This window comes from Aspergillus oryzae, chromosome 4, assembly GCF_000184455.2.
Source record: "Aspergillus oryzae RIB40 DNA, chromosome 4".
In the NCBI taxonomy this organism is placed as follows: Eukaryota; Fungi; Ascomycota; class Eurotiomycetes; order Eurotiales; family Aspergillaceae; genus Aspergillus; species Aspergillus oryzae.
Window position 1 is genome coordinate 3,378,967 of NC_036438.1, and position 22,814 is coordinate 3,401,780.

Consider the following 22,814-nt stretch of genomic DNA (forward strand, 5'->3'; position numbering starts at 1 on the left):
GTAGCAGTATTACCCTATTTCTAGGCTCTTCAGCTCCGGTGATGGTGGTTGTGGGATCTACAGCGGATATATCTAGAAAAGTAGTGCCTCTACCAATCATAGTCTAGGATATCAAACATTTCCAGGCTACAGTGTTTTATATATGCAACAACCTCATTTCAGAAAGTTGAGCGTTGCTTAGCTTGCTCATCATCTATTGGCATTCATTGTCCTCTTTTCTAAATTTAGATCTCGATTTCTTTATATAAAGATCATTAATTTAATGAGTGGGAAAGTGTAGATTGAGAAACAGGAGTCTAGGCTATAAGGGATATATCGTAGTTCAACCCTGACTTAAAACTCACAAATCCTCTCTCGACACAGACCAGTTACACTGGTACTCATGTTTAAGGTCTCAGGGATAGAATCAAGTAATTTTTCCTACCTTGAAGCAACTAAAGGAAAAGAGGGACCAGCGCAACGAGAAGAAGAAGCTGCCCTTATTCTGCCCTTATCAAAGCTAGTTTAAGATCTAGGAAATACGGTGCTCTTTCTACAGGAAGTTCCTAAGATCAAGACTAGCCACTGCCGCGCATGGGATTGTATGCCTAGGAGAAGGACCGGGTATCCAATTATCCGGTCTTATTATCGTTTCGCTTTGAAACGGATATCTGCACATTCTAGTACGGATGTTGATCACAAGTGATCGATTCTTTCTAATTGATGTATTTATATTAGGCTCTATCGAGTATTATCATATCACATGTCCCGAACGAGTACTTCCAGATCTCCCTAATTTTGTTGGATATGGCTACCTAAAGATGGATGGCTGGATTGCTGCTCCGCCCCATAGTCATATCTCCATAGAGTCGTCTTCCGAAGTAATTAAGGACTGGTTCTAGCAGAAAGGATGGTCATTTGGCATTGACTGTTACGAGTGTTTCAATAAGGACCCACGATGAATGGACCCAAGGTACCAGTTTTATCTGGATTGAACATATACTCAGCCACGAAGAAAGAGTAGACACGGACTGCTGCCATTGTAAATCTCTGCTGGGGGCTTCTAAGCCACAAAGATCACATTATTTTCCCACAGAGCCGTCTGCAATGTCACTCAGTGAGTTACTTGCGTCTGTTCACGGGCAGCCTCACATTGACAAGAAGTATGTGCATGGATGCTTTTGTATGTAGAGAATTTCTAAGTTGCATACTTATGCATTTCAAATAGGACCTCCTGTGGTAAACATTTATTTAACCCTGTGCTGCATCGGTACTTCCCAGATCACGGAAAATCATTGTCACGTTGTCCAGCCTACATTTACTTTATACCGCTGGCAGTAGGCAGTGGGCAGGAAATATTTTGAAGTAAGCCCTTGCACTGCTGCCCGACTTCGACGGCAGTTTTACTTCACAATATTACTCCAACGGTTAGACTTCTAGGAAGGAAAAGGGCTCACATGGTAACCCCCCGGTTAAGCTTAGTGAAGTACTATTATCTACGTGACCACGCCTTCACCCCGTTCACGAGTAATTCATATTCTTTTTATTTAATAGTCATTCTAAGTCTCAACCCATTGGAAGTAGAGGGCTGCCATTCCTGTGGCTAGCACTGCCACCATCCACTGGCCAATACCGAATCCTTGCTCCTGCGTGTTCATAAGTTTGGAATAAAAAATTGAGACAACAAAACTCAGACAAAGGCCGATAAAGGTGGCCCAGCTAAGGGCCACTTTGTTTGGTCCCTCGATAATGTGGACGCCCCAACCAAACACCACTCTTAGTTGATTATTTCCATTTGTATGGTCCATAAGTATACTATATTGACATTTTTTGGGTAGACGGTTGAAAAAGAATTGACCTTGGTGATTCGCTCCGTTGGAAGTAGTCATGTAATGCAAGAATGTACGGTAGTCCATCGGTGGCTGGACCTTTAGTGGGCATTCTCTATAATCGTAATGTCCACATGCACTTCGTCTTCAGGTGGTAGTACAAGCGGTTTTCCGTAGATCCCTACTTGATATCCTTCCTGTACACTAAACTACCCAAGAATTACAATCAAGCCAAAATGACAGGTTCTAGTGATAGACTCACATGGACAAAATGAATATTGACTGGCTTAATGAAAATTCGACGCATGCGATGGGCCCGAATATCTTTATATCGCTGGTATATCTTCTGAAAAAGCTCACTATCGCTCTGGACGTGAGTAATGTCAATCTCGCCGAGACTAATACTGAATTCCCCCGTATTAACACAAAGTTCGAAAAAGCGCTTAGTAGTTGTTGTTTGAGTGGTGTCATTGGTGCTTGTTGATTGTGATTGAGTCAAGTGTGAAGGTAGGGTCAAATCAGATTGGATCATATCCACCGTGTTCATGCTATGGTCCGAGCCTGATTTATCTCCAGTGTTCTCTGAAGGTTGATCATGGCCAGGTATGCACCCAGTTGCTTGGGGGGGCACGCTGACTGGAGTAGTCTTAAATTTCATACCCCGCTGTCTCTTGAGATTGGATGAAAAGTCCTCCACTGATGCAGGGCCCGATTTATGATAGTCACCATACAATTCTTTACCACAGTCCTTTGCGACGTTAGAGCTTGAAAGTATATTTAAGAACAGAATAACCTACACATGTCCATTCAATCCGTCGGTAGTCGGAAGGCACTGAAGGGCGAAGGAGCCGTTAAAGCTTTACTGAGCTTCCGCCAAAATGGCTGGCCCGCAGCGAGATGCAGTGACGCCTGGCCACCCTTGACAGGCAGATCAAGGGCTTCTGTCCACCATTACCGCGTAGTAATCGAACCATATTAGGACTCCTTGCATGGCTTGCAGCCAGATGCTGTGGGGTTCTGCCATCATTATCAACCATCTTGATTGTCTCAATGGCGCCATAATCCAGAAGTAGTCCAATAGTATTAATATTTCTAGGATGGCTTGTTGCGAAATCTGAGATAGTCCTGCTGCTAATATCAAGTATTTTTATTGTCTCGAAGGCATCATTGTCCAGGAGTAGTTGGGTGGTATAATTATTCCCCGGCTGCGTCGCTGCGAGATACAGTGGGGTCCTGCCGGTATTATCAATTTCATTAATTGTATCAACGGAACCATGATCCAGAAGTAATTGGATATTATTATTATCCCCAGCCGAGTTTGCTGCGAGATGCAGCGGGGCCCTGCCGTCATTGTCAACTAGTTTAATTGACTTGACAGCGCCATGGCCCAGAAGCAATTGGACAGTTTCAGCATTCCTAGCGAGGCTTGCTGCGTGATGTAGTGGAGTCCTGCCGTCATTGTCAATTTTATTGATTAACTCGACAGCACCATAGTCCAGAAGCAATTGGACAGTCTCATCATTCCCAGCAAGGCGTGTTGCGAGATGCAGCGGGGTCCTGCCGTTATTGTCAATTATATTGATTGTCTCGACGGCACCATTATCCAGAAGTAATTGGACAGTTTCATTATTCCAAGGAAGGCATGTTGCAAGATGGAGTGGGGTCTTGCCGTTATTATCAGTCATATTGATCGACTCGGCAGCGCCATGGTCTAGTAGTAATTGGACAGTTTCAGCATTCCCAGCGAGACTTGCTGCGAAATACAGCGGGGTCCTGCCGTCATTGTCAACTAGTTTAATTGACTCGACAGCGCCATGGTCCAGAAGCAATTGGACAGTCTCAGCATTTCCAGCAAGGCTTGCTGCGAGATGCAGCGGGGTCCTGCCGTCATTATCGACTAGTTTAATTGACTCGACAGCGCCATGGTCCAGAAGCAATTGGACAGTCTCAGCATTCCCAGCAAGGCTTGCTGCGAGATGCAGTGGAGTCCTGTCATCATTCTCAACCATACTGATTGCTCTGACGGCACCATACTCCAGGAGTATTTGAATGATGTCACAATTTCCTGCCTGGCTTGCGGCTACGTGCAGTGGCGTCTTTCCATCTTTTGCCGCCCTGTTGAGCACAGTTGGCGAAACATGTTTTAAAAGGAACTTGACTGAGGGGGTGCGACCGTGTTCGAGTGCCATATGTAATGGGCTTCGACCCTTATCATCAACATCTGATACTTGGGTTATGGCGCCATGTTCACTTAGAGTTTCAAGCATCCTGTGCGCAAACGGTCTATTGCACCCGGCCGCAATATGTAACAATGTCGAGTTTTTGCCCGTTTTGATCTGAATGTCTGCTCCGTTCTTGATCAGGGTTCTCGTTAGGGCTATGTTATTCATATTCACTGCATGATGCAGGACTGTTCTCCCCCTACCATCCTTGCTATTTATAGAATTTCGGACATCCTCGAACCCTAGTAACTTTTTGGCTTCCGAAATAGAAGGTGTACTAGAAGAGCTTATCTTCAACAGTTCCACCCATCGAGCAGTCATCTTTTTTACTAGTTATGCCCACCACCTTGCAACTGCTTCGCAACCAAAATGTCGAGAAATTAATGGCTCGTGTAGGATTTCTTTCCGATTTTACCGGTTTGTAAGTGACGTGGCACGGAACCGCAGGGCCGGACTGGCCCGAAATGCAGTCTCCCTTAAAAATTCCCGTGTCAAACCAGTCCAAGACCCGGCATAAATTAGAAGCTGATTATGGTGTGCACAGTCTGCCTTGGACGTTGTTTTGGTTAAAACAAATATTGAGAGGCCCGGGAAGCGCATAGTAAGAAATACATCGTGGATTCTGTCAGACACAGTGGCCTATACCCCGCACTCTAGTGCTTATGTACAACTGTCACATCACAAGAATGTGCTCCCAGTCTACCTCTTGGCACTGCACCTGCCAAGCACGCAAGGGACGTTAGGGGGGCACTATATTGATTCCATAAGAATAACAAACTTCAACAAGAACAGCAGCAGCATTAGCGAAAACCGAAACTGAAACAAAAGCTTAGGCTGGAGGTTCAGTACAACAGATCTTTGTAGTCAACTTGTAAACACCAGGGCGATAAGAAAAGGGGCCCCTCCCACACTAACATTAAGGCTGCAATATGTTTGAACAACACAACGAAGGTTTCGTGATGATGGTGGGATGGGATTCTGTTAAGCATGGGTCGATATTTTCCATCCCAAGCCAAACGTTTGAAGCAGAAGTCTCAGTCCCTGAATGACCATTTGAATTTCGAGAAGCGTCCGAGCTGTCACAAAAGAAGTGTCGCTGCCAGTTACGCGAGACTTTTCGGGGAATGTTGCGGTTTGATTTGCGCGTTAAACTTGTGAAAGGTAGCTGCATGGGCTAATTATTCATGACTTCCGTAAACCTAGGAACACCGCTACAGGCTGTCCAGGTGCAGCTGATCCCCTCATGTACGCGTGCGAGATGGAAGTCGATGAGATAGCGACGAAGAGTCTTTTCTTCTAGAGGGAAATTTATGGAGAGGATGATTGGATGCTGAACGGCAAGATAAACTGTAACAGATGATGCAAACACCCCTTGGACAATCTAGGGTTTCCTCTTCAGGAATTGATGGTTCCTCAGACAGTTGACTTTCATTATCAGGAAGGGGAGTGGACGGTCGGAAGACAAATAGACTAAATACGTTTGTTCGCTTCTTTTGGCCTGTGCGATCTAGAACCCAGTGCCTCTTATCGGCGATTTCGTAGCCTTCCAGCCTGTGTGGTAGCCTTATGGCGTAATTCGGTTGAGTAGTGAACTTGGATGGATGATGCGCTTCGTTCAGGGAAGTGTGCAGCAATCTCCGCCCATGACATTCTCTCTCTTTCCTTCAGTCGCACCAACAGTGCATTTTCTTCTGACGTGTATAACCTTTGTTTTCCTGATGTATCCACCGGAGGGGTTTGAGCCAGCATCGGACAGTGGGTGTGAGTTTCAATGGTTATGGAAGAGACGCATGGGAGGACAGATCAGATAATAGCTGGAACGCCATTCGATGCAACAAGACTACCTCACACCACTCACATTTGAGTGATCGTTTGTTTAGGTGAATGGAGTCAAAGTGTCGTGTTATACATCCGGTATCATGGAACCTTCTAAAGCCAATGCTATCAGGCTACTTTTCATCCACAAAGCATTGAAAGCGATGCCAAGGTTGTTTCGACTCCTGAACGTGCTCCCTGGTTGCACGTATTCTCTCATCGCGTGTAGAATCAGGTGCGCCATTTTGGTCGACGTTGTTTTAGGTTCGGCGCACTTTATAGGGCTAAGAGCTAGGACTATTCGATACAGCAGAGTCGGAAGCCTTACGCTTGGGACGGCCCCTCCGTGGACCTCCTTCAAAGACACCACAGTAATGCGTGACTGCGTCGGTGCCTGCATCGCGCCGATTCCACTCATCCTCTAGTGAGTTCGATATTGGATACGAAACGAGACATTGTACCAAATGCAACTGGAGAGGATGCATGTCGTCTTCCAAGGGAGGCCTATCCTCGTCCTCTTCGACTGCAGTGCCGGACAACTGCGCTTCAATATCCAAGAATGCTTGCTCTTCATCGAAGTTCTTACGAACCTTATGCCGCAGGGCTCTCAACAGCCGTGCTCGCGTGTTGTTGACCTCCTTTTCTAGTCGCTGGATGCGGGGAAGCAGGCCAGACTTCTTAGTCTTGTCGTACTGAGTATGCGCATTGTTGAGCTTACAACGGGCCTCTTCTAACTCTGGATGATCCTCAATCTGTGCTCTCTGCTGGTCGGTCAGATACCGTGGGCGCCGAGTGTCTCGCCAACGGCTTTGTCATGAGACAGCCCGCATCAGTTCCACGTCTGGGTCGAAGCCACAGATAATCCGGATCATATCCGTGTCGACCCTCAAAGGATGATAATGTTTGAGGAAGGTCCGGGCACTAGCGTACTTCATGATCAACATATGTGATCCTTACTAACCCATCCTGCCAACGACGTCAGAGGTCAATGAAACCTTACGACAGACAGAGTCACTCACCACTCTCATTGATTATTTTGCCACTACCGTACCGGAATTGATGTGCATGAAACATGCCTAGCCACCCATGAATTTCCCCAAATATAACCAGGAGCCTTGACATCATTGCGTTTGTCATAGGTTGTTCCCATTGAGCAGTCAGAACGCCATCAACTAACCCGGTCTTGCAAAAGATATACCAATCGGCCTTATTGGGTCTAAGGGTATCACAAGTTGCTCACATCGCTTCCTTATAAAAAGGTTACGCAGCTGAGCCTTCAATCTCAGCCCGTTCCGAAATGCCCTGGCATAAAACAGGATCCCGAACAGTAGTGTATGCGGGTACAGCACTAACGACGATCTATATATCACTTCGAGGAGAGAAAAAGGTCGTTCTATTGCATCGAAATAGTCAGTATAATCAGCTTTGACTCCTTGAGTTATATCCGGAGAAGTATAGTGTTTTAGCAGTACAGGGAAGGGGCGAAATAAAAAATTGTCTCATTACAATTTCGTTATTCCAAGGAACATTTTCGTCCCCTCGGGTGTTAGTTCGATATTGGGAATCGGGGGCCCACCGTGGGGATCCTTCTAAAGAGAGATCTGCAGATCTTCAAACTGCAGAGATCACAATGCATTCTGCCGGTGAACAGTAAACAGGGCCAAGGAGTTGAACAGGCACACCTGGATACGCTGTAAGCCCAAGTAGAACTTTTTTTCCTGGGTGGACAGAATTGTTTCTAACAGAGCGATATCTTCGATATACACCGGCGTCTTCTTTCTAGGCCGAGTATCTAATCCGTTCTCGAAAACCAGATACTTAATGCCTTGCGAAGCAGAACGTTAAGTAGGCTATTTGGCAGGCAGATTAGGAAATCAAAATCCTAACTAACCGTCAATATTTCTTTGCTGTCCTGCTCATTGATTTGAGTCTGTGTAAGCCTTTGGTAGTAAAGACGAAGATTCTTCCATTCTGTCATCAACGAGCTAGCCTTATGAATCTGTTTTAATTTCTGGCTATTCTTCCCTCGGTCGAGTTTTGGAGTCCACCCCAAGAAATCGATACTTATCATTGTTCGACGACCGGCGTAGGGCTTCCTCAGCTTCCTGCCATTTGGACTCATTGGGCTCTAGCTGTGCTTTGATGACACAGAACCTTTAACACTGTTAATTCGGTATAGCCAACGGAGAATAAGGTAGAATTATACCGTTTCCAGCGGTCTTCGATCCGCTCACGCCCCTGCAGGGTGCCTTTCGCCTTATCAAAATCCTGGAGGATCCCAGAGAGGTCCACACCAGTATCATCAAGAGGATCATTATAGAGTTCCCCTAGACAATCGTCCGCTGCTATTTGCTGGGTATATCAGCTTTTTGTTTGCTCTGCGCTGGTTCTTTGTCGGTGAGAGAGAGCTAGGCTCGGTGAGATCTCTTTCGACAGTGGTATCTGAATGATCATCCGATTAATTGCTACTCGTTATGCTGTCGCTGGCACGATTTCTCTCTTTGTAAAGTTGACTACGTCGAGAGCAACGGCGCTTTATTCTTCACCCGTAATAGTACATGACGGTCAATGACCACCGCCAGGAGTATATACCAGGAAGGTAATGCTGGATTTGGGCGCAAATAAGTATTAAAGCAGAGACTCAGAACGGAGTGGGATGTATGGAATATACAATGGAGGACTGTATGGATGAAGTAGCAGAGTAATGGAAAAAAGGATCTCAAGGGTAAACAAAGGAAGTGCAAGACGAGTGACAGGTGCTAAGGCATTGTAGCTTTCCCGAGATTTGAACAAAATAGATAGGATATTGTGTGGCCTATATTGGTGTCCTTGGAAGGCAATGGCTGGAGATTTGATGGTCAACATTAGGGTGGGTCTCTTTGAAACAATTACAAAGAGGTAGAATCGCCCGCGGGTGGAGCCGCTGACCAGGGTGTTCGTGGTGTGTGGTAGTAACGGAGAGGCTCCGTGGCGGGAATTTATGGTCACGTGTTACCAAATGACGGCCGAAAATGGCAGCGAAGGTAGCCAAAAACAGTAGTCATTTGGTAAACCCAAATTTTATAAGAGTAAAGGTCCTGGTGGCGAATACCAATAAAATCTAGTTTAAAAGACGACGTCGTGTGTGTGGCTAAATGACAGAACCTCAAGCCAGATTGCATCGTATAACACAAGACAATTCAGACGGTTTATTCAAAATCAATTTCCACCTTGCCAACAGTATTTAACCGGAGATCTTGTAGGGAGGTGGCTGATGTCCTGTTTATTATGAATAGGAAGGGTCACTTGACTTGCTTTGTGACCACAAATGCTGCCCACTAAATTCAGTAACCATTCATCGTCCATTTAGTCACTACCCTCCAGATGTCTATCACATTTAACAGATTCCAAAGCCATTGACGTCTCAGCCCATTTCCTTTTCCTCGCAACACAGTTGGACCTAGGTTCCGCTATAGAATGTCTGTTGAAGAAGTGACGGCGGAGGTCAGACACATCAGAATATTGCCTTCCATTACAGCAAGGGTGAGGGCACGAAACATTTCCTTCGGGGGGCAAATTCTCAAGGTGTCTGTCAATATGGTTTAACAATGTGGCCTTCTTGACCCACTGTTGGAACCGCTCGTCCGCTCTCTTTTTCTCATCACCCAGACAGAATGGACATAGACCCGCTGCAACTAGCGTATAGCGGAAGGTTAAGAGCCCGCACCTCGGCTGTAGAGCCTGCAGGTGAGATTGGCAATGGTTGATCCAATCTTCTTCGTTGCAAATTAATTCAGCACACAAATAACAGAATTGAACGAAGCTTCGACGGGTATGGCGATGGGCACGTTTGCCGTTCCTATAGGTCTGCTGGTATGGTGCCGCATTCAATGATTTGCGTTTGCATTGCAAAATATGCTTTGACCGTTCTTGGAGACCAATGCTGGTTAATATTAGCAATAGAACGCGACTACCAAAAATAAAAAGCACACGCAAACCTTGACATCTGCTTGGCACATATTGGACATTTTCCCTCTACGGGAGTCATGCCCGGATAATATGCCACCTTCTCGACTGAAGTACAAAGACTAACCGCATCACGTAAACATTGCCTCCCAATATCACTATCGAGAGGCACTTGCTTGAAAATGTTGTCATTTAAGCGTGCTCTTTCAGGCATATATTTACGGTAAATTTGAAAAAGGCAGGTAGTGTCGCGTTCCAAAAAGTCGTTCCCAGTAATGTACTCGTCGTAGCAAACATTCCACCAATTTTCAATGAATTCGGAACGTTTGGTGCGGAGCTTTTTGGCTTTCCGGGTGTAAAGTTTAGATCTCTCCGATACTAAGTCGGCATGTTTATCAGGCCGGCCACGAATCTCCTGCGTCAGTTCACTGATCCGTTGGTTAATCAGAATCACTTCCTCATCTTTTTCAAATTCTGCGAGAGAGGCAGCATCAAGTCGAAGCGGAACATTTTGATCACGGTGGTGGGCCATGCTCTGTTCCATTTCACGACATTCATAATCCGGATCCAGGTCATAGTACAGAGCCATCATATCTACTGCTTTGAGCGATGACTGGTATTTCAAGTATGAGTCATGATCCATGTGATCTAACGCCTGACCGCGGGTCGCGGCTGTTGCCTTGGCTAAGCAGAAAAATTAGTTAGCATTATGTTCCTCCGAAAATTGATGTATACCTTACGATCGATTTTGTTTGCCATAGCACCCCGGATTCCATGCACTCGTAAGCGGTCTCTGAAGCCATCCCGTTCAGCCAAACTGGTGAGATGATGACGCAACGAAGAGAATGTCCACGCTTCGTCTGCTTTGGGACCCTGGGAAGTAGTCATTCGAAAGAAAGGTAACTCTTTTACATCCTCTTTCCACTCGAGGGTCCACGACTCTCTTCCTTTTGGGGGTCGTTTTTCGAGCAATTCTTCCACGGTTGAGATGCCCTTGAATGCACCATCCGCAATACCATGCACAATTACCCAAAACACAAAGCTTTTACCAGGCACAGGATGTTCACGAAACCAATTCTTTGGTCTGATAGTAAATTAGCTACCGCAAATATGAGCGGCCAAATATATACCCACATCATCTTATCATCTCTGTAGCGTAGTCCTTTGAGAAATTCAGGATCAATCACGACCCAGCGTTTCAACCCACCGGCATCTCCGCTCCATTTTATATTGAAAGTCAAATGCTGCAATAGAAGTCAGAAAGAATTGTCACGCGCGTGATATAGACTAATTACCTTATAGTAGAGGCATTCATTTGTTTTTCTGTACGAGCTTGATTCAACAATAGCACCAGCTCTAGCAGCAGAACCAGAAAAGAGAGCCAGTGAGCTTGCAGTCTGTACTCTTGCACGCTCGTGTACATAATCATGGTCGTCTTCGCCAAATAAATGGTGAAGAAGATGATCTATATCTTTCGCTGTCACCAAGAACCGCTCTCTGGGCTTAGTAGGAAGACTGTGTCTTTCTGTTAACACGGTCCGGATATACTACCTATAATTAGTCGCCCCAGTAATAAATATGAGGACATGAGCAGCCCGTACATTTAGAACATCCTTTTTTAAACCCAAGGGAAGCGTTCGCGACGTTTCACGCTCCCACTTGGAGGTGAAGCAAGTGAAATTATTACATGCTGACTTCTGAGAGGGCTTTGTCTTCCGGGAAACAACGTAGCTTTCTGCGAATAGTTTTAGTTGCTGTGGCGTCGGGTCGGGATCTTCTCTGGTAAGATTTGCATCCTTGGGTTCGCTTCGAGAGAGCCTCCACCTGATCTATATTAGCTTCTGCTATCTCAATGCTATATATCATAGTAGTAAGATTGGCTTACAGCGCCCAGTTGGTAACCGCTCGTTCGTACTTCTCCTCCGTGGCTGGAGCAATTCGAGGGTGACAAACAGTATTCTCAATCTTTTCCTGTTCCTGTTGATACTAGGGTGAATCCACGTGACTCGGCTAGTCTCTTGCGCTCTTCCAGCAACTTTTCGAGGTGCTCGTTCGAAAACATGGTCATGTGATGTCACGTGTTGGTATGGATAAAGAAAGGCAGACGTGTTGAGGATGAAACAAGAAAGGATTTCTTTGAAAGACACAAGACGTATTTATCTGCATCTCGGAATCCCGTGTCTTCCTAAATTTGGCACGAAAAATCATTGTGGGTGGCTCCTTTGTTAGCTGCATCACCCCTGGTGAGGAGGAATCACCGCTGGTGATGGCCGGATATAGGGCACTCACCCCAATCACCAGCACTCACCCTAAGTCGATAGTCACCGTTGTTTCAGCTTTTTAAAGGGCTAAAGGCCATTATACTTACTGACCACGCGTAATATGTGGCTTAAGTACGGCTGAGCGGACGGGAAGCCCTGTTCTCCACACCCTATGGTCGTATGTACTGGTTCACAGGTTCTCAGTAAATATATACTGTAATCTGGCTATTATTTAATAATTAATAGTCTATTTATTGCTTAACTACCATAGAATTATAATTATAAAAGAAGTAATATTAAAGAAATCTATAATCAAGCTAGCACTATCGCTACGTGATGACTGGTGTGAAGGTTGAACATCGTGTATATGGAACGGCTGGAGATATATAAATATAGCGAAGCTATGTCACACGTACGAGATATCCCGAGTAAGAAAAACCGACAAAAAAAAAAAAAAAAAAAAAAAAAAAAAAAAAAAAAAAAATTAAAAATAAAAATAAAAATAAAAATACATCTTATCTTTTTTTAAGAGATCATCCCATTATTTCTCGCGGATGCAATGTGAGCTGCAAACTTCCCAGTTATGTATCGTCACGTAGTGTTGAATACTTCTTAGACTAGATGTGCAAAAGAAATCGATAAAGCCTTAATCCGAAGGGAATGAACAATACCAACTTCCGACAAACATTACATTTCTAGTGCATAGACAGTACACAATATATCGTTCTAGTGGGCGTTACTACGTTGTAAGGGAGTATAATCACTAGACTGGAGGATCAGTTTTACAGTATACATCAACAATGTGGAGATCTCTACTAGTACATACCAGAAAGCCGTGGTCCATCTTCATTCGCCTTGGTCACGCTGCATTGACTTACTATAAGTGATTCGAATAAAGGTAGAGAATGTATTCAGTTGCATGCGGGACTAGGCTTCTGGGTAGTAATCGTTGGCGCAGGCTTTGCCGGCCTGCGGCAGGAATTGAGTGTAAACTGTGGGAATGAACCCGGTCATTATCATATACTGCACCTCGATATAGGCGTAGAATAGCATGGAGCTTGATTGTTCAAAAGCAGAAGCACACTGCAGCCAATTATCTTGACTCATGCGCCATAGCGGGATACAATTGTCTGACTGAATCTGCTAGAGGGCAACCGTGGGAATCATAATATGGCTTGGAAAGTCTCCACTAAAGTGTACATAATGCCTCCCTCTATTACCATTCTCAAACCGACCACGAAGCGGCACGAATTCAGCCAGAGTCATGTGGTGCCCTGCGACCTTGAGCATAAAGCCCTCCACTGTTTCGAACTGTATAGCTGCCGGCCACAGTCCTATTTCTAGCCGCACGATAAACCCGGGCGGGACAGGCGACACACTCGAATGGTCATGCGCAGGCCAATGCGGCTTCGAAAGAGAAATGTCTAGGGCCCGGTGACCCGCTCTCAACACACCTGTGGGTCCGAGGTACTTGAGGATGTTGATACTCTCGACCTCTTCCTCAGACCCTAGGCCTAGATGGTGTAGGGGTATATTGATATTCTGGAGGATCTGCTGGAGACGATCGACCTTGTGTATATCTAAGTCTGACGATGACATAGGAAGTGAACATCCGAACTATATCTGCTAGACATAACAAACAGACAGTATATATAGAAATCTAATTCTATACGTATTCTAACCAGTTTACTGCCTCCGGCGGTAGCATTCGCAGGCACGTACTTGAGAAAGGCCATGGCCAAGGAATACTACAGAGACTTAGTTACGGATAAAGATCTTAAAGATGGAAGGTAAAGTAATTTAAGGTGAGCGGACTTTTGGACCCTCTTGTGTACCTTGCGAGGCAATAACCCTTGCCTCCCTCGAGCATAGTATCGAATAAAGCTCGCCCCTAGCCTGGTAATGAATTAAGATCCCAAACAATAATTAAGTATAAGGCGGTCAATTACATATCGTTGAACAATAGAACTCGAACTTCACGGCTTATGAACTTTTTGCTTTCCTTTGATTTATAGCGTTTGGCTCCCCTCAGGCAATGACCACAATGGATCGTAGTACTGATGAACTGTATTGCCCTTGACGCCAGGCGCAAGAAACCTAGATACTCCAGTTCTCGTATCATAACTCTCAAACGTTGACGCCAGACGCTTTCCTCCACCCCCGGGGAGATCTACGACGAAAGATGGCGTCATAAACCCAGCGATTGTGCCTCGAATGTGGGATTCTATGTGGAGGATATCACGGAGCGGCGTACGCAAATCCTCAACGCCTTGAACCATATCCCCTTGGTAGACATAGTACTATTTGTGTTAGTTTGACATCAACATAACCAGGGCAAACATACCGGCTGGATATTGTTGTCCGCTAATTTTCGAATTAACCGCTTCATAGTAGGGACATTGTTGTTCACTTTATTAAGCAAGACAGTCTGATTCCGAACGGTCACAGCATTGTGAAACAGCTTCTGAGCCGCTTGCTCAGTGATCCATGATATTTCTTGGGGATGGTTGAAGTGCGTGTGGAGGGCTATATTCTTTCCCTTCTCTCGTCCTCGATTACTGATCTCAATCAGGACCCGCGTCCATTCATCGCTTGGATCTAGGATCCGTGAAGGACAAACTGACAGTCCCTTGCTTGCGAATCGGATTCGGCGAATATGGTCAATCCCTAGAAGTGTGGTCCCAATTTCCCGCAACTGTGAAGGCTCAAGGAAGAAGGTGTCACCGCCAGAAACTACAACATCCGTTACTTCCGGTGTTCTTGCGATATACTCAAACATCGGCTCCCAGTATTTCTGTAAAGGAAGAAAACGTTTCTTGGACACGGTTTCAGTTTGCTGTCCCACCGAATAGGAGCGTGTACAAAATCGACAGTAAACGGGGCAGACCGATGTTGCTAAGTACGAGTCATTCTAATACATGATGCCCAAAGCAATAATAGCATTACCTAAGAAAAGGACTTTGTCCGGGTAACGGTGCACTAGGCCCTTGACGGGGGAGTCATGCGTTTCATGCAATGAGTCTAGCTGAAGTTGGGGATGATCCGGTTTAAAAGAGGAGGCGATGGGGATAAACTGTCTCCGAATTGGATCTGAATAGGCCTCCTTCCAGTTAATCAGGGACAAGATATGGGGTGTCAGTCGGACTGCCATTGGCGCCTTTTTCATCCCAGTTGCAACATCGGCAATAAATTCAGCACGCGTGACATAACCCTGTGTGGATGAAGAACGGATCTCAGATGGTAGAACAGCGGCGAGGAAATTGAGTAACGCCTTAGGGGATTGGAGAGAGTTTTTCATCTAGCTAAGGGTCAGCAGACACGCCAGTAGCCCAATAGTGAAGTTCAACTCTACCTGCCATTTGTAATCTATGAATTCACTCTCAGTGACCTCACTCCACGCCGGGATGCGCTTCCAATACGATATGCGAGAGGCGGCAGCGGCTGACGGTAGATGTCTTGAATCGTCCAAGGAAGTACATGGGCTAGTTGTGGCGTGCCACCGGATCCCCAGTCGATGGCGATAAAGTGATCTCCAGTAGACCCTCCGCATCGTCTTTAATTCGTGTAGAGTTAAATGAAGCTGAATAGATTTGCTCGCTTCGAATTTTGCAGGGTTTGAAGTATGGTTTGAAATACCCCATGTAAAGGAGATATAAGAGGATAACTGAACTGATCATTCAGTATGATACAAACATGGACATGGTGTAAGGGATATCCTATCAGAGCAGCGGTGAAACATCGGTAGGCGTTGATATTTAGGCGGTGGCGGGGGCAGCTGCCCTGACTCTGGATGGACTGGCAGCTCCCCTAACATGCCAAGCAATTATCCTGCAATGCAAATGCGACGTGACGAATTGAAAACTTTGCGTGGTCACGCTGATCAGTAACCGGAAACGAAATAGAACGATCTCCTAGGATAGGGTTGGAGAACCGGCTGCAGACAGTACCTATTACCACATGCGGAACAGGCTTTATATAGTAGCCAAGTGATGTTATGCAGCGCTAGCAAATGAACTAGCCCTGTATCTCGGTCGTCTCATCACACCGCTACGCAGAAAGGACTTACTATTGTTATCCACTCATTTGTGATGTGACTTGTATGGTGCAAGCAGCAAGGGTATTACTATTACTAATACAATAGCTCGTGTGTGTCGCCCAACCAAGTGTGATACCATATATGCAGTATATATACACATTCTAGGTACCCTAATAAAACACGTATCTAGCAATCCAATTTTCGAATTCTCCACAGTCAATCCAACAGGAAACAAATCATGGCTGATACCAACGGGCTGGTCATAGCATTCTTTTACGAGAGTATCTCCCTCTATCGCTCCCGCGGCTACAGCGAAGAGGATTGTGTCGAGCTTGACAAACAAGAGACTATCGACGCTATTGCAGCTTCAATCCAGAGCAACGGCCATCGGGTTGTCTGTGTAGGTGATATTAAAGAGCTCGTGCAGCGAATGGCTAGGGAAGAACACAAAGAATGGGATTTGGCTTTCTCTATCTCGGAGGGTATGCATGGTGTCGGCCGTGAAGCACAAATACCAGGTTTATTGGAAGCCTACCATATTCCCCATGTATTCTCCGATGCAGCTACCTTGGCATTATGTTTAGACAAGGGGAAGACGAAGGTACGCTAGTAGCGGAAGTTTAGAAATTCATGCAGTTCGCTGACAGAGCAGATGATCCTTGAACAATTTGGGATTCCCACGGCGCCTTTCGCCGTCGTTCCTGCATCCTGGACGAAAGCAGACTGCACCCTCACCCAACTTTTGGAGAAGACAATGCATGGTCAAAAGTTAAGCAGCTTCCCACTCTTTATCAAGCCAGCCTGCGAAGGATCCTCTAAAGGCATCTACCCCTCTTCTAAGGTAGATAACTTTACTGAACTCGAGCGGGGTATTCAAGTGCTCCAAACCCGCTTTCCCGGAGCAAGTATACTCATTGAAACCTTTCTCTCAGGTCAAGAGTATACTGTCAGTATTATTGGTACAGGCAAACGTTCTAGAGTCATTGGAACGACTCATATTGACTGGGAGGGACTAAGCAGACAGAAGCAGCAGGCATCAGTTGCAGAGAAGGGGCCTGCGAATACATCTGACGGCAGCTTCTGGGATGTCAATAACAAAAATGGACCAGATGCGGATGAACCGGAGCGATTTCTCAATAGTCGAGACAACCCTAACGTTCAAGCTGTGGAGGATCTGGCTTTACAAGCATGGCGGGCACTGGAATGTTGCGACGTTGGTCGGGTGGATATTCGGTATGGAGCGGATAACCGGCCATATGTGTTGGAGGTGCGTACAAACTCTATGGCAACTATCCGATAGCACTAACTAATTCTTGCAGATTAATCCTCTCCCTGGATTGCGCCCGGACTGGTCTATCCTGGCAAGGACAGCAGTTCACGAAGGTATCAGCCACAAGGAGCTCATTGGCAAGGTGATTGACAGCGCCCTGGAACGATACCCGATTTTAAAAGCCAAGTGTGATCATTAATACCACTTTTCGTACTTACATGACGATGATGTATTGTTTCTCTTATACCACGTACTGCGTTCTACGGACAGACCGCAAAAAAATAAACTTGTTATTTAAGGATTGTCGGTAGTAAAGCCTGGTTTAGCTGCAGTGGCTGATACATCTTTCAGCTTGTCAAGTACCTGATCATTTGGACACGCCTGGAATTCAAACCACCCTCTTCCTAACAGCTTAAATTAGATCAATGGTTAGTATTTTTATTACTAAATATAGACTATTGAATAAAAAATGTGGTGAGCTGGAAAGCAGAAGATCGGCATCTCCGATAGGCTAAATGTACGGAATGTGGAGCTGGGGCTGACAGGTTGAGAAAATAGGGATCTCTTTCACCTCCACATCCGGAGTCTGCCAGTAGGTATTCAGTAGCCTAAGGGAATTTTGACTGTACAATTCGTATTTACCAGAGTGTTATCAGTCATTCCATTCGAGCTACTAGAGGTATGGTCGTGTAAATCATATCTAAGTCTAATGGGTTCATCAATCATGCTATGTAATTTGCTCCAGTCATTGAGATACGAAGAAAGAACCAAGCCCAGGTATACCTCCATGAAATTGGACATCAAGGCGAAAATATTGGCAGGCCGTATGGTAGTGATCTTCGAAACATCCAGTTCATCACGATGAAGGCAGGACTGAAGACCATGACGACTATGATGAACGGAATCGCCCATACGCTGTGCATCAGAAGGACTAGTAAGGATTTGAGTACTAAAGATAGAGTGGGCACGATGAAAGAAATTGGCAAGCTGTACAGAAACGCCAAGAAATGCGATCCGTTGCCAACAAGTTCCTCTTTTCGATTAGAATGTAGCGTGCACGCCATGCACGAGAGAGCTATCGCATGCAATTGACTCGCTGGAGTCCTCAGCCATAGAATCTCTGGTTTCATCACAAAATTGTAAGGAATCACTAGCAGGATAAATACCAGTCTGAACATAAGGTCTGCAGCTAGTGAGATAAAGATCACGATGGGTAAACGTGTATTAAACAGGAAGTGTAGCGATTCCCAGAGGCGTGAAAGTCTGCTAAGAAACACCCGCATGCGAACTGGGATCAGATTTTGTATTCGAAACCAGAGGAGGTCTGAACTACGCGAGGAAAGTCGAATATCAATGACAAACAGCGGAACTCGGGCAACCCTTTGAAGCGTGACACTACAGTAAAGAGCATCCGCACCGCACCAGATGTAGTTTGAGGCATTCTTCCATGTAGATCGATGATATAAATAATCACGGGCTTCGTTATTTGTGATATGGCAAGGCACGCTCATCAAGAACGTTTCTTTTCTCATCATCAAGGGGGAAGCGCCCACACGAGGTAGCTTGGTGAGACTGAAATATAGTGCAACCTTGCGACTATCTTGCTTGGACGTGAAAAGTAACGCTATGTTTCCCGTGCAAGGCGATAGTCCTGGAGAAATCGTCTTGTAGTTCGGTGGGAATATGCTCGTGGCCATATCTCGCGTGTAGGGCGATAGTTCCTGTACGGAAAAGGTGTCCGGAACATGGCGTATGAAAATGCTGCTGCCGGGGTAGGAAAATTCACTCTCATGTAACTCTTCTTCCAGGTGTTCGTCTAAGGAAAGATAAATTTCCTTTCTTGGCCACCTAGACCAGGTTCTATGGTCCACCCACTCAATCATATCATCCGCTCTACTATATATATTCCCTTGAACGTGTTTGACGTTAACAGCCAACACAATAGTAGGGTTATCCACAGGTCGACATCTCAACAGTGCGACAGGGAACTCGCCGTCGGACACTGGGAGACAGATATGCAATCCTTTATTCGTCACGGAAAGGGGAAGGCTATTACCTTTGTCGACTAAAGAGGGGATAATAGACCCACAGCCCCTAAAGGCCGCTGGCGAGTGAGCCAAGACTCCCATTCGTTTTTCATTGACTCGCACCTGAGCATATAACTCCGACTGGTTGTCTTCACGACTTTTCCAGGGTTCCAAATAACCCCAAGCAAGAATGGACTGATCGTTGGAGGATTTGATAATCTCTTCCTGAAGTCTCACGAAGGCCCTTTCGCCCTCTCCATATATCAAGGGCATGCTTATTCCGAAGATCCCCAGAAGGCAATAAGCCAAATCCTCTGTGCGGGTGGTTTGGCGAGATGAAGCCCAACTCATTCTCTCGGCGACACTTGCTTGGTGCAGCTTTCGCCTTGTACTGTCACTGACAGAGCCAGGCGGCTTACCGAATCTGGATGGACTATCAATGGTGACATGTCTCGCTCTCCCGCTTGAGAGATATCTCACATCAACCCCAGTGATTAAATTCAGCTCCTTGCGCAATTCAGTCTTACTTGCAATCTGTGACCAGTCGGATGCGTAGAAGACTATATTCTCCGGGGCTAACAGCTCCTGCAGCGTCCACCCTCTTGTAAACCAGCGACTTGTCGCGAAGGGGCCTTGAGTATCACGCGGATCACAACCGGGCAGTACATCGGCCAGAAAGGCATAACAAACAGCAGCCTTGCCGTACCAACGGAACATGGAGTTGATGGCCTCGGAGAGTTCCGAGCTGCTGCTCTTGTCGATACAGCAGGTGTCAACCCATGCATATTCAAGTCCATCCTTTAGAGCTTGACGGCAGGTATGAATAATCTTCTGATATCCTTTCTTCTTTTTACAGACTTCCTGACGTTCTTGAATGTCTTGGAAACTGACCTCCTCTGCTCCCCATGTGTGGGAGAGGATGGCGTACGAAGGGGCTTGACTTTCGAAGAAGTCTTCTAAAGTGACTGTTCTAGCATTCAAGAGCCACATCACTTGTTGGATATGGAAATATGGTGGGTAGAATGAAGGGTAACTTGGTAATGCTCTCCTCTTGGTTCCTTAAGTCTGTTATATTTCGTGAAGGATGCTCTTTTCGATTTCGCTGAGGTTTGAAGAAGGCTGGGAAGCGCGCGGCGCTCAGCCTCGCTCTCGCACATCTGGCACCCGTGATTGGTTCGTTAGATACGAGGCTTAGAGATCCAACATTACTATTCATCCAAGATGAACGTCTACTTAGTAAGCTAAAATATTTAAAAGGGAATGTATTCGAGATTTAATATATACGTTACTCTGCTTTAATTCAACCAAGGAGATCTAAGTATCAAGAAAATACCACCATGCCCAAAATTCAACTCAAAAGCATTTCCAAGCTTCCATTATAGCTTCGATGCAGGCTGCAAAAGATGCTTCATCTCAGCGTTTGGATACTCAACGTTTTGGGACGAATCAGGACGCTGCCGATCCCAAGCCCATCTCTCGATCAATTCTGGCGCTAACTCGCCCTCAAGCATCTGTACGACATACTTGCCCAGCACGGGAAAGAACTTGAAGCCGTGGAACGAACCACAAGTGGCGATGTAGAGACCCTTGGAGGCAGAGTGAGGAGAAATGATAAAATCAGAGGTAGTGGTGAAAGCGTCCCTGTTAAGTGTTAAATGCTTATCTCCGTGTTGGCTATGTATTGGGAGGGGTACTCACCAGCAAATTCGGTGTTTCGTCATCTTCCAATCTGCGCTCGCGGGCCCATACCATAGATTCCTGGCCTCAACAATGTCCTGCTTAAGAGGCCCAGGCACCTTCCACTGGTTGTAGTCGAATGTGGGAGGGGGCGATGAGATATAACGACCGGGTAGTACCTCTCGGGTGTTGGTGAAAATCTTAGAACCCCACCACTTGAGCTCTCTGTCCTTGGTAGGAGGAATGCTACCAATGAAGGGCTTGCCTATAGACTGTTAGCGGCTTCCATGTAAACGTATCTATAGATCTTACCCTCATTGGGCGTGTAGCCTTGGAAGCCAACGGGCATGTCCTTGAACTTCTCGTACTGCTCCTCATTGAGCTGCGCCATGCCCGTTGTAATTCCCGCGGCCAGAATTCTCTCTTCAGCTCGCAGGCCAGGATTGCCGCTCGCCGCAGCAGACCACTCCAGCAAGGTGGGCGTGAAAGCACCAGCAGCGACGATAACATGTGTAGCCGACAAGGTCTGTCCCGATTTGGTCTTGACCCCAGTACATGAACCGCGACCATCAAATTGTAGAGTAGCAATGTCAGCCGTCACGTACTTGACACCCAATTCCAGGCACTTTTTCGTGACTGCTCGAAGAGCATCACCGGCGGCGGCCCAACCACTGGCCCTGTTAATCAGAACCTCCTTGACACCGGTGTAGTCAGCGTTGTCAAAAATACCACCGTAAAGCTTTCGGGCCTCTGCGACAGGCAGGGCAATGATATCGTCGTTGCGGCCTAGCTCCTTATGATTGGTGATGACATTTTGTGCATAGCTGCTGCGGCACGTCCAGTAGACGCCAGTCTGGTGGAAATGAGGCTTCCAAAGAGGATCCGATTTGAAAATGTCCTGGGCCTCCAGAGCCAGTTGGCAGTAGACCTTGTCATCGTAGTCGGCGCGGACAACCTTGTTCCAATCCCATGATGCCGCCACACGAGACTCGGCGTCGTATGCATCTCGGTCCACCAGAGTCACCGACGCATTGGGATACTTCTGGATGAGATGATAGGCCGTTGACACGCCAAAGACACCGGCACCAACAATGAGGTAGGAGGGGTTGTGTGTGGTCATCTTGAGAGCGATTACCGAGTTTTTTTGGCGGGGATAATTCGAGTCTCGGCAACTCTTGAAGACAAGGGGGGAACACGGGGGGATTGTCGATTGAAGTACTGTATTTAGGTTCTTATATTTTCAATTGACTAGAGCGAATTGGCTGCTTATCTGTCAATCTAGACTTAAGGCTATCTTAATTGACCGACTCCGGACCTGATGTTCGTGCGGGGGAAATCCCTCCGGAGTTCCACTCCCATTAGTGCCAAGATACGGCAAGTTGGCCGGTGGAGTGGAGATTGACGGACTAGATTCGGAAGTTAAATGCAGTCGGCATTCGGGAAACTGATGGATTTTTATATGAAGGACGGTATGCATCCTAGGGCTATCCCTATTTCGGCTTTACATTCCCGCGGGAACTCTTTGCAGTTTTCGGTTCCGCCTTCCATCCTACGTACACCGCCTCCTACACCGCCATAAACTATGGCACAGACATAATGATATCTCGCTGGTCAGGGGCTATGGTTATACTGAATATCATTTGATATCAATATATTTGAGTAATTTTAACCAAATACAGATGGCGATCTGTCTTTTATTTTGACTTAAGCGAATGGATCCCTGGTTATTGTGAGTGCTCAAGTAGTTTTCCTA

The 22,814-nt window shown here is 46.2% G+C and overlaps 7 protein-coding genes across 7 annotated transcripts; 1 reads left to right on the top strand and 6 right to left on the bottom strand.

Annotated features, from left to right (window-relative positions):
• Positions 1-708: 708 nt before the first annotated feature.
• Positions 709-3,997, bottom strand: AO090102000421 (ankyrin repeat domain-containing protein; the record flags this gene model as incomplete). Its single annotated transcript, XM_023236835.1, has 2 exons — positions 709-720; positions 3,320-3,997. The coding sequence occupies 2 exons, from the start codon at positions 3,995-3,997 to the stop codon at positions 709-711; spliced, it is 690 nt and encodes a 229-aa protein (XP_023091803.1).
• A 3,473-nt stretch (positions 3,998-7,470) lies between these two features.
• On the bottom strand, positions 7,471-7,967 carry AO090102000419 (uncharacterized protein; the record flags this gene model as incomplete). The annotated part of the gene is made up of 3 exons (XM_023236836.1): positions 7,471-7,536; positions 7,589-7,624; positions 7,737-7,967. The coding sequence occupies 3 exons, from the start codon at positions 7,965-7,967 to the stop codon at positions 7,471-7,473; spliced, it is 333 nt and encodes a 110-aa protein (XP_023091802.1).
• A 1,223-nt stretch (positions 7,968-9,190) lies between these two features.
• On the bottom strand, positions 9,191-11,656 carry AO090102000418 (uncharacterized protein; the record flags this gene model as incomplete). Its single annotated transcript, XM_023236837.1, has 6 exons — positions 9,191-9,794; positions 9,823-10,474; positions 10,531-10,874; positions 10,925-11,034; positions 11,086-11,305; positions 11,478-11,656. The coding sequence occupies 6 exons, from the start codon at positions 11,654-11,656 to the stop codon at positions 9,191-9,193; spliced, it is 2,109 nt and encodes a 702-aa protein (XP_023091801.1).
• A 2,404-nt stretch (positions 11,657-14,060) lies between these two features.
• Positions 14,061-15,601, bottom strand: AO090102000417 (KamA family radical SAM protein; the record flags this gene model as incomplete). Its single annotated transcript, XM_023236838.1, has 4 exons — positions 14,061-14,351; positions 14,396-14,962; positions 15,011-15,349; positions 15,404-15,601. 4 exons carry the CDS (start codon positions 15,599-15,601, stop codon positions 14,061-14,063), a joined length of 1,395 nt encoding a protein of 464 aa, XP_023091800.1.
• Positions 15,602-16,841: 1,240 nt separating this feature from the next.
• AO090102000415 (uncharacterized protein) lies at positions 16,842-17,556 on the top strand (the record flags this gene model as incomplete). Its single annotated transcript, XM_001822545.3, has 2 exons — positions 16,842-17,354; positions 17,407-17,556. 2 exons carry the CDS (start codon positions 16,842-16,844, stop codon positions 17,554-17,556), a joined length of 663 nt encoding a protein of 220 aa, XP_001822597.3.
• An 842-nt stretch (positions 17,557-18,398) lies between these two features.
• AO090102000414 (uncharacterized protein) lies at positions 18,399-20,374 on the bottom strand (the record flags this gene model as incomplete). Its single annotated transcript, XM_023236839.1, has 2 exons — positions 18,399-18,546; positions 18,720-20,374. The coding sequence occupies 2 exons, from the start codon at positions 20,372-20,374 to the stop codon at positions 18,399-18,401; spliced, it is 1,803 nt and encodes a 600-aa protein (XP_023091799.1).
• Positions 20,375-20,760: 386 nt separating this feature from the next.
• AO090102000413 (NAD(P)/FAD-dependent oxidoreductase) lies at positions 20,761-22,181 on the bottom strand (the record flags this gene model as incomplete). Its single annotated transcript, XM_001822543.3, has 3 exons — positions 20,761-21,025; positions 21,083-21,326; positions 21,374-22,181. The coding sequence occupies 3 exons, from the start codon at positions 22,179-22,181 to the stop codon at positions 20,761-20,763; spliced, it is 1,317 nt and encodes a 438-aa protein (XP_001822595.1).
• Between the last annotated feature and the right edge of the window lie 633 nt (positions 22,182-22,814).